The sequence below is a fragment of the Aphelocoma coerulescens genome, chromosome 3, assembly GCF_041296385.1.
Source record: "Aphelocoma coerulescens isolate FSJ_1873_10779 chromosome 3, UR_Acoe_1.0, whole genome shotgun sequence".
NCBI classification, from domain to species: Eukaryota; Metazoa; Chordata; class Aves; order Passeriformes; family Corvidae; genus Aphelocoma; species Aphelocoma coerulescens.
Window position 1 is genome coordinate 54,191,094 of NC_091016.1, and position 11,295 is coordinate 54,202,388.

Sequence of the window (11,295 nt, forward strand, 5' to 3'; positions counted from 1 at the left end):
CTACAGGATTTACAAAGTGAGGATGTGCCTGTTTGTCTAAGTAGAAGTGTGTATCTGCAGGTGGGTAAGGGCTTCAGCCGTCGTGGTTGTGAGGCAGGCACAGTCCCTGTTAATGTCCAAATTCCCAGCCTGTTCCATTGAAAGGAATGATGCACATGTAGGAACCTCAATTTCAAACCTTTCCCCTTGTGGATGCTAATGTAAAATACCTCCTTCTTTGATTATTTACTTGGGAATCTTAAGCCTAGTGGATCCTTGCAGAGGCTTTGTGTAGGATACCTCAAAATAATAATCTATTCTGTTCTCTGTCTCCAAGACACCCAAAACAGAAAGCTTACAGACACCCAATAACTCATTGTTTTGTTTTGGTTCAATGCTTTCTTTTTTGTAATGGTCAAGTGGCACCGTTGTCTATGAAATATCATCTGTTGGTATTGTTCAGTGCCTAGCACAAAATTTTGACACAGTGCAATAAAAATGGTATTTCATACCTAGTTGACAATTAATAAAGATTGGTTTTTTCTGATGGGATACTTTCTCTTTTACAAAAAGTAACATTAATAGAAGATTTTCCTAAGTACCTGTATCAAAACACATTAACTAGTAAGAATTATCATACTTTCATTAATGATTTTTCTTACGTCCTTAGAAAAATGGGTCAATTTTCTGAATAAGCTTTGAAAATCATCTGATCTAAATTTGTCTATCTTTAGTGCCATCCAATTGTGTCACTCAAGGTATGCTATAATAACTAAGGTAAAGAATTGGCATCTTTGGGTGCAAATTCAGTGACCTTTTTTGACAGCTGCTTTATACTTAGGTGGGTTGTATTAAAAACAAATTTTTTTTTTTTTCTCTATGGATTTTAAAGACAGTTTATTTCACTTGTATGCATGATAACATTGTAGAAATCAATCAGCATTAGGTCTGATGAATTCAAAACAGTATTTATGAATTTGATTTTTGTCTTTTTTTTTTTTGACAGATTCATTCCAGAGTAAAAGTGTGAATTAGAACAAGGTTCTGATGTATTTCAGCTTTTGCAGAAATAGATCAGCTGTTGACTCCTGTTATGTGACAATACACTTCCTACAGATTGTGTTTCATGTTTTTCAGTTGTGTTTTGCTATAAAATTCAATTTATTTTTTTTTATTTTTACAGGCTAAATTCCATTGATGTTAAGTATCAGATGTGGAAATTAGGAGTCGTTTTCACTGATAATGTAAGTTTCTCAGTAAATACATACATATATATGTATATTTTCCTGTTCTAAAATGAAGTACGCACTTGTTAATGCAAAGTGCTTCAATGAGAGGTGTGAAATACTCTGGATTACATTTATTTTACTACGTGAAAAAAATCTTGAAAGCTTAAAGAGACATTGTCAAAATATTTTCGCAGTTACATTGGTAAAAGTCTATAGAACCTCAGTCAATTCCTGCCCCCTTTCTGATATGCATTATTAGAAGCAAGCACTGCACTGTAGAATTAGAAAATTGACAATATAAATGCTAATTGCCATTTCTCATATTCTTCATAAATTTTATGAACACTTGAATACTCCTGGAGCACATTCAGATCAATGTAGTTAATGTACCTGGAATTGCTAAATTTGCATCACTGAAACTGATAGAAGATGTGCCACAGAATAACGCAAATTAGTTTAATAATTTGAAAAAGCAAAAAACCAAAGAGAGATAAACAAGAGTGTTAAAATGCAGTTTAAGAAGTCAGTCATCATATGATTTTTAAGTCTTAGGATTATTGCTTCCCTAACCACTTATTTTACTGGTAAGAAAAATGGTTGGGGGAAAAAATTATTTTGGAACTAGGACAGACAGAGAATGAAAGTGTATTCTGAAGGTACTCAGGAAAAGTGGAAACAATAAGTCTCCAGGTCTAGAGACAGCATGATCTGTAAACAATGTTTGTTTGGGACTAGTATTTTTTTATGGGATGGAGTGTAATTTCTCTTATAAATATATACTTGTCTTTAAGTTCAATAAAAATAAATTGACAGAGGAACAGATGAAATAAACATTTGTGGTTACTTAAATAATACTTATATGTTCAAATAGGAGTTTTAGTAGCTCAAATTAATTATAAAATTTCTTTTGTTGCTTGCAGAGTCCTATAATTGTCATTAACTAACTTTGGGCATCAATATTTTAATGTAATTATTTAGAAATTAACAAAAAAGTAATTTAAATCAGGAAACTTATTTTACAGTAGAGACATTTACAAATAAGGGTTTAAGAATTTTGAAATTAGTTTTTACAATATAAATTTTGAATTTCTTGATTTTGCCCATGTCTTGTGGACTTTATTTGAGGATTTAATATTTTTGCTCAAAGAGAAAATTCTCAAAGATATCTAGAAAATTCTCTGCTTAAAAAGAACTGTTTTCTATTTAAAGAAAAGCATATTTGAGAAATATCCACCTTTCTGTATTGTCTTGAATTAAGTTAAAGATGAAAGCCATGAGTTTTATTTTGAATATACTTGTTTTTTCCTGTTAGTCTTTCCTTTACCTAGCGTGGTACATGACCATGTCAGTCCTCGGCCATTACAACAATTTTTTCTTTGCTGCTCATCTCCTTGACATTGCAATGGGATTCAAGACATTACGAACTATCCTGTCATCAGTTACCCACAATGGCAAACAGGTATCAACTCTCATCTCTTTCCAACTTTTTTACTTACGGAGTACACAGGAAAGATCACTTCATTACTTGATTCGGATGCTCTGCAGATTGACAACAGAACTGTTCTTTCATCATGAACTCTAGAACTTGCCTTGGTGAGGAAACTAGACAATGGGATTTATATTCAAAAGTAAAATTGACTAGGATTATGACAGTCTCTGTTATGAGCAACTGCTTCATAAAGTTGCCGTTTAAACTTTCTTCAAGATTCATCTAAAGAAAGGTCTGCTTGAGTCTCAGTCATTCTGTTAGAGGACTGTTTAAGAAACTCAGCTCATGGATGATGAGAAATCTCTTCTTGAACTATAGAATCTGAAATTGCAGTTCTGGTTTAACTTAGAAAAAAGTAACTAAGGCTTTTTGTCTACTGTTGTAGAAATGACATTCAATGTAACCTGAGAATCAGTGTTCCTCGAGGCTCATGGCCTTCCCATTTTAAAAGAATTTTGTAAACAATTTCAAATTGTAAAAAAGCCATCCTTGGTCTTCTCAGAAAATCTTCCAGCAGGACAGCTGGATAATAATTATGACAATATAAGTATTCTTCCTTCTAAAAATAGTCCTGAAGTTCTAGCAAATTGCCTATGAATTAAGGGAGCGTTATTTATAAGGAACATTTTAGAGCTGGGAGCTACACAAGTGAAATATCAATTTACAGGATACTGAAGCTCCCTTCCAGTTGCTTTCCATTAAGCTCAGAGCAAAATCTGAATGATGCTGCAGTTGAGCAGTGGAATACTTGTTGCTACTTTTCTGAGATATTAAAATATTAGGAGCAGGGTTTTTTATATGTGATTTAATACATGTAAAAAAGTTGCTTCTCTATTAAATTAGTAAATATACTGTATTGCAATTAATTATATAATAGGTGATAGTAATATTACTGTTAGGTAGTGAATTTTCAGATATTTTTATCTGATTATGGGGATTGTATATGATTCTAATGGATTGTTTCATTGTGTATCTATCCATAAGATTTGTCTTTGTAATTATGTTTCTGAAACACAGTCTTTGTTCAAAATAAAATGAAATGCACAATCTTTGCATGAGAATATGCAGATATATTACTCTGTATTACAAAAGTACATAAAGAGAAAAAATTAAAGTTTTCCTGCTGCTAGTACATACAGTTTATTGTTACGTTCCTTCTTTTTTAAATTTTTTTTGAAAGAAAAGGAAAATCACAATTCCATAGTGGTGTTACATGCATTCTGTACTTTTGTCTTCCAGCTTGTCCTAACAGTGGGATTACTGGCAGTAGTGGTGTACTTGTATACAGTAGTGGCGTTCAATTTTTTCCGCAAGTTCTACAACAAGAGTGAAGATGGTGATATGCCAGACATGAAATGTGATGATATGCTAACAGTAAGTCTTACTTTGCTTTCTGGGTTTTTTCTCAAGCTATTGTGGTTTTGTCCTGACCTTCTTGTAACTTATATTCATACAGTTTTATCATTAGCCAGCAAGCAGGAGAGATTGCAATTGAAAGCAAAGGGACAAATATGATGAACATCCTTAACAACTAGATAGATTTGTGTATGCTAAACAAACACATCTATAAAGGAATAGAAGAAATGTGGTACTATACTTTGCTAGAGTTGCTCAAAAAATGCAAAAACAAGTACAAGCTGTGAAGCTGAGCCGGCTAAAGGACAGCGCTTCTGAATCTTGAAATTTGACAGGTCATTCAGGAGGAGGGTCAGTTATAGGCAACGATTTTCATAAGTAATGCAAATACTTAAATGCTTGTTTAAGCTTAGAAATCAATCTGTTTCTCTTAGCATGAATTGCCATAGTTACCTTTAATAGGCAGTTTTGTAGCTACTTTGTCCAAAAACACTGTAAATTATGTTGTACTTAATAAGACAGTGCCAGGCTTTGGAATTTTGGGTGGTAGGTAGAGCTTAAACCACAAAGAATTTCTAACAAGCATTTCCCCTAATATCTCTCCAAAAGCAATCATGTACAACACTTAAATGTATTTCAGTATGCTGTGCAGCATGAATCTCTTCCACAGAGTAGACAACATTTAAAAGCCAAATAAATAGATAAACTGTGGAAGCAGAGTAGTATGTCTATATTTTGGTCTGGTTTGGGACATTTGCCGCAACAAAACCAGATAAACTGGAACTAGAATCAGTGAAGGGCTGTTAAATTGTCAGGTGCTGGAGCACTTGCTATGGGAAGAGAGGCAGAGGGAATTGGGCTTGTTCGGCCTACAGAAGAGAAAGTCTCAGGGTGTAGGGGGTGTGTAAGAGGAGCTCCCGATGTCTGCAGAAAGATTATTGGAAGACAAATCCAAGCTCTTAACAGCAAATGCATGTCAGGAGACTGTGGACATAAAGTGGGAAAATGTGTTCTGCCTGAGGAGAGCCAAACAATGGAACAGGTTGCTCAGAGAGGTTGTCTCTGAGAGACTCAGTCTCCATCCGTAGGAGGTTGTAATGAACTGACTTAGACAATGCCCGAAACATTTTTTTCTGAGGTTATAGGGGGCCCTGCTTGGAGCAGAGCCCTCATGAAGTCCCTCTGACCTGACCTCCTCTGTAATTCTCTGAAAGCACACATACCACAAGGCTATAATATTGTATGGGAATGAATTAGAATAACATCTGGCATGCTGTAAAATCAGAGTTGTCTTTTGTAAAAACACTGACTTGAAATGGGATTAAGAAAAAAAAAGCGAATAAAGAGAATACACAATTTTTTTAGAAATAAAGCAATTTAAACTTTTTAGATAAGAAACACTACATTCACTCATTAGGGTAATTATTACCTTTCAACCTTAAACTGTCTCTAGGAATTGTTAGATTTTTCAGACAAGGGTCATTCAGCATTTTATGGTAGTATATCAGTGTCGTACAGAAGGGATTTTGGGGATAGTGTGGCATAGAAATAGAAGAATGGATTTTTTGTATGGTTATGTTTTAGGAGTTAGTTATTGCCATCTCTGTTTTTTGATAGAGGGTGAGAACCCTTGACCTGTAGTTTGCAAAGCTTCTTAAAGAAAAAAAACAGTCCCCTGCTCTAGACCTCCAGAGACTGATACCATAATTTTCTATTAAATTATAGCACGATAAAACTGGAAATTTTGGATTGTCAGCATCCCAGGCAACTATACTGACAGACCTATTATACCACTTTTCATATCATAGTTTCACAGTATTATCCTCAGACATTTTCAATCATGAGCCTGTTCTCTGCACAAGCATTCACAAACATTTTTTGCTTGGTTGTGGATCTTTTTGTTTTATTTTGGGTTGGGGGAGGAGGGTTGTTTGTTTTTAAATTTGAATTTGAAACACTAAAAATGGGGAAAATCATTAACTTTTGAGCTAGGAAATTGTAAAAGGAGATGGCTATGGTGGTGATGATATTGCCTATTTACACTGCTGAAATGATTTTACATGAATCATGGGGTGCTGCTGAGCTTCTGGCAGTTGAACATTTGATCTTACTGAACTGCTGCATAATGACAGCACATGAAATACTGCAGCTTCAGCTGCACAGCTGCACTTCCCCCCCTCCCAGAAATATGCATAATCTCAAAGGAGAGAAAAAGATGGCCTGACATGGCATAGTTCCTAGACCATAGACCAGTTCTCCCAATTACTGAATTTGTAACAGTGGGTGTTTCTGCTTTTAGCTGCAAAAAAACCTCTGTATCCCTTTGTTTTGTCTTTTCTAGTGCTACATGTTTCATATGTACGTTGGGGTACGTGCAGGTGGAGGCATTGGTGATGAAATAGAAGATCCAGCAGGAGATGAATATGAAATCTATCGGATTATCTTTGACATCACTTTCTTCTTCTTTGTGATTGTCATCCTGCTTGCAATTATCCAAGGTCTGTAACCCACATTGGGACTGAAAGCATTATTTAGCAGTACAAAGATCTTAGTGTGGTGGTAATCACCAACCTAAGATTCAGACAGAACAGCAGGGCAGATCATGAAGGACAGATTTATACAGAAAATCACACCCAGCTGACTTTCATCCATACACTGCTCTTCTGAGTCTCTGTAAAATCAACAGGCTCTAACTGGATCAATAGAAACAAAATAATTTTTTTGCTCTAAGAATACTGGTGTCACTGCAGTGTCTGTCTCGTCATTGCCCTTTCTAAAAGCCTCCTATAGAAATCTTGTGTCACAACTTAAAATCGTCCTTCAGTGTAACCCATCCTACGTGAGCTTTCATGGACAAAATCAGTACTGCTGTCAGTATTCTCCCTGCCAACATCTAATATTCTAGATTGACTATCTGGCAAATCTTCAGATTGGTAATAGTGGTGTGAAAATTGGACCATAGCTTTAAGAGGTTAAATCTTTTCTTACATAAAAATTGCTGTTTTGTGTGATTCCTGCTTATTTGAACAATGTCTGAGAGTAAAGAAAGGTGCGTGATATGAAAGAGCTTTAGTATAGCCTGGTTAATGGCAGTGGAAAGTTAGCTGCCATTAGTTAGCTTTGGAATTTCAATGAAACTATTTGACTGATAGTGTTTCTCACTGTTGTAATCTGGATAGTGGATACCTTATTTTAGCATGTCAGGGGTTTTTTTTTTATTATGGTTACATAACTTATGTTTATTGTTATTGCCTAAAGTACTTAAACCCCTATTGGTTTTCCTGCTGTACCTTTAAAATCTTGTCAAGAATGCCCAAAAGGTCATTTTTTATTGAAGTTTGAACAAGTTAACAGAAGTATATTCTCAATTTTGGAAAAATTGATAAATAGTTCTGCTGGGTGCACTCGCTGTCATAAATACTGATACCCTTATGTCAGCTAACAGCTAACTTAGGATAATTTTGACAGCAGTAAGGGTGCTTCCTTACTCACTACAAGGAGATTCAAAAGGCAGCTTTGAGCTTGTGGTAAATTGTTTCTTACTCTTACTAAAGCAACACGTTTTTTTAAAGGGCTTGGGGAGGGTGGGAAATTTTTTATACCCCGAAGTGGCATATCTCATACTGTTTCTTTCTTCATTTTGTGAGTGGCTGAAGAATAAGTTAACTGTCAAGCTTTGCTTATGGGACTGTTGATAGTCATTGTGGAGTTAGTCCTTATTTGTATTGGAGCAAGTGAAGGGAAGGTTATATGCAGTTTATAATCTGAGCCATAAAGCCTGTGATTCTTTTTCTTATTCTTTCTGTGTCTCCCTGAAATGATCCCTTACTTTTGTAGAGCTCCAATAGTGGACCCTTGCACTACATGACAGCCATCTTGAGAGGGTGCATGGAGCTCTGGGCCTCTCTGCATCTGCCATGTAACAAATATGTGAACTCTGTTAAATGTAAAGTAGTATTTTTTCTATAGTAGGGCCCTAATCACTGTAAACCCACATATATCGTAATGTACTAAATCAAGATTAGAGCACTGGGAATAAAACAGAAGTCTGTTTGTCCCATTTTATACTTCAAAATGGTACTGCCAGCCATGTGACTGGTATTTCTTTGGCTTGCTCATTTTTCTTTATGGTTTTCTTGTCTTTGGAATACATATTGGCTTCTGTTATTTCTGCACAAGATTCTCATTTAATATTCTTTATCAGAAATCTGTTATCCCTGGATTCCCAAATATTCTTTGTCACAATTCTGTTCTTGAACATTAACTATCATTTTAATTTAAACCCTAGGTTTAATTATTGATGCTTTTGGTGAGTTAAGAGATCAGCAAGAGCAAGTTAAGGAAGACATGGAGGTAAGAACATTCAGTTGCTGAGCCATGCCTATTTTCAGATTTCATGAATATGTGTTTTCAATTAAAATACGATTTAGCTAGTGGATAGCTTTTACAACTAAGAGGAAAATAAGTCCTGTATGTGGTCTGATATCATGCAATGTGAATTACAATGAATTGCATGTCTGTGGCTACTTAAGTCTCTTGGATCTTCAAACTACTAGAGGTTTCTAACACAGGGTGTTAACACTGTTGTGTTACATTTCATCTCAGATGTAATTTTCTTTGGTTAATATATGTGTGAAAGTATCTTGTACTTTGTGGTTTTCTGTTCTGTCATTGAAGTGTAAATGTAAGAAGTCAGGAAAGTGTTGTAAACTAGCTGTGCTTTGTAATGTGAACTTGGAGCATATTCAGTTACAGCTGGACAAGCACTGAGCTAAATATTGCCATGTGTTACAGTAAGTCCTGCTTAACATTGAAAGTCATCCGTGACCATTGTATGCCATTCTGTCACATGACACCTGTTCACTTAGAGCTGGAAAAGATTTATTTTTTTTAAACAGTAAGAAGCTATTCTGATGGTTGGTGAGCTTCTATGCAAATGATTTTGCTGAGGTATCCAGTATGAATCATTAAAAGAGAAGCCTTTTTGTTCAGCACATATTCTGTATGATGCATTGCCATTTTCAAGAAAATTGTTACCTTTTTTTGGCCTTTTCTGAAAGCAAGGCAAGTGTAATATGTAGTGTTGAAGTGCTCTGTATTCTTTCTTTTAGACAAAGTGCTTTATCTGTGGGATAGGAAATGACTACTTTGATACAGTGCCTCATGGCTTTGAAACACACACACTACAGGAGCACAACTTGGCCAATTATTTGTGAGTACAGTAAAAATGCACTTCTCACTAACTCATGATCCTTGCAGCCTCCGCAGGTACTCAACTCTCTTGCATAAGTAATAGTCAGTACTGTTCGGCTTTGATGTGCACTTATGCTTTCTGAATGTATAATTCTGTGGCAGTGGCAGCAAGGAATTAACCAATTCCATATCCTGCTTTCCAGCGTGGTTGTGGCACAAGAAGTTTGTGTGAACTTGTAGATGGAAACGAACTTGATACATGGCTGCAGAGGCCACATAAATTGTAAAATTGAATGAGGTATGTAAGGTGCAGAGGAGCAGTACTACCTGGCCTGGAGACTGATGGAAAGAGAGAACAAAGAGTAATAAGGCAAAAAAACTTACATTGGACAAAATAATTTGTGTGGGGTGCTGAGGCTGACTAAGAGAACCGGGGACAAAGGGAGGTAGGGGAGCTGTAATGAGGAGCTAGAGATGAAAGGGATCAACCTAGGGCATCAGGTCCACCTTTGGAAAATCCAAGCAGAGAACCAGTGACCACTAAACTCAGTGTTCTTACATCTGGAAATAAAGAGAATTATCAGGTCTACAACCACTGTATCATACTGTTCCTCTCACACAGGAAAATCCAGTGCCAGAGTGTATTTTATGCTAGTGCTGTCAGTAGGAAGCAGGGGATGGATTGTATCTTTTTGTTTTTTAACTGGCACTGTATGTGCACAAAAATAATGAGACTGCGAAGTCAAACATGCCTATAAAAAACTTCCACCTGAAAAACAGGTTGTGCAAACAAAATAAATTGAAAGAACTATCATATGGGATTTTGTTTCTACTTACTGAATACTGAACAAATAGCATACTATAGCATACCTGCTCCTAAGTGCCTTAACCTGAGGAATTGGGTTTTCTTCCTTTTGTTCATGATCATATTTTATGTTTTTACATATGTTTGGAAAGAATGTCTCTTATGAGGGAAATTTTGAAATGATCACCCAGTGAATGTCAGCTATCTCAAGCCCTCAAGACTAATGTTTTTTTTTAAAATTAAAAGTTCTTTTCTGCTCATGTTGATCATGCTCATGATACACTACTAAAATATCCCCAACCTGTAATTTCAACAACAGAAATCTCTTAGATAACTTCAGCATTTCTTATTCAGTGTGGGAAGAGGAAAAAAAGAAATTTCCAATGACCATTTTCTGTCTGCTTCCAAGTGGGTTTTCATGGGCAAGAAAATGTCTGTTGTAATTTTCAGATTCCAAAGTTTAGAAAATCTTCATTTAAACTGAGTTGCTAGCTACAGTAAGTCGAACTGGATCTAATGCATTTTAGCATACTACTCATTGAACAATGAATGTCAGCAATGTCAGGAAAGTGTTTAATCTGTCTCAGAATATTATCATAAATAGAACTCTGGAACTTGTAAGTCCATGAATGGCATTATCACTGTATACACTGAAAAATACCCATCTCCCTGTGGGTTGCCTAATGTTTCCAAACACTCTATTCATAATAGCTGTTTCTTTGCTTGTAGGTTTTTTCTGATGTATCTTATTAACAAAGATGAAACAGAGCATACAGGACAGGTAGGTTGAATAACTCTATTAATGTCAGCTAATTCTAAAATAAAAATAATCCAGGCTTGAAAAAACTAAGATTTTTCTAATGGATATTTCCCTGTATGGTATGGAACTTAATTCTCATTCTTCTAGGCAATTCTTAAGACTCTGGTTGCTTAATGTTGAGTATCAATTCTGTAGCACTTTCTGTTCCTTTTTTGGTATCTGACCTGCTATTTTTAAATTGTTACTTCCACAAAATACAAATACATACTATAAATGAAAATAATGAGAAGCAACATTTAAGCATTCTGTGGAAGCAGCACCATTTCTCCCTTTTGATTCTTTTCTTACTAGTATTTGTCTTTTATTATTATCATCTCTATATAATCTTCTATGTCTACATTCCTGAATAAGTCCATATGAAAGAACTTGTGTATATATTTAAAATGAAAACTATGTGAACTTTTCTCTGGAGGTTTCTTCTTTG

The 11,295-nt window shown here is 35.4% G+C and overlaps 1 protein-coding gene across 5 annotated transcripts in view; it reads left to right on the forward strand.

The window, feature by feature from the left end:
* Positions 1-11,295, forward strand: part of RYR2 (ryanodine receptor 2) — a 392,986-nt gene that overhangs the window by 375,447 nt on the left and 6,244 nt on the right. For all 5 annotated transcript variants that reach the window (XM_069010345.1, XM_069010346.1, XM_069010347.1 and 2 more), the window contains 7 exons: positions 1,163-1,223; positions 2,521-2,667; positions 3,937-4,071; positions 6,395-6,551; positions 8,342-8,406; positions 9,165-9,265; positions 10,781-10,832. In XM_069010345.1, coding sequence (XP_068866446.1) covers positions 1,163-1,223; positions 2,521-2,667; positions 3,937-4,071; positions 6,395-6,551; positions 8,342-8,406; positions 9,165-9,265; positions 10,781-10,832 — 718 coding nt within the window. The remainder of the gene's footprint in view (positions 1-1,162; positions 1,224-2,520; positions 2,668-3,936; positions 4,072-6,394; positions 6,552-8,341; positions 8,407-9,164; positions 9,266-10,780; positions 10,833-11,295) is intronic.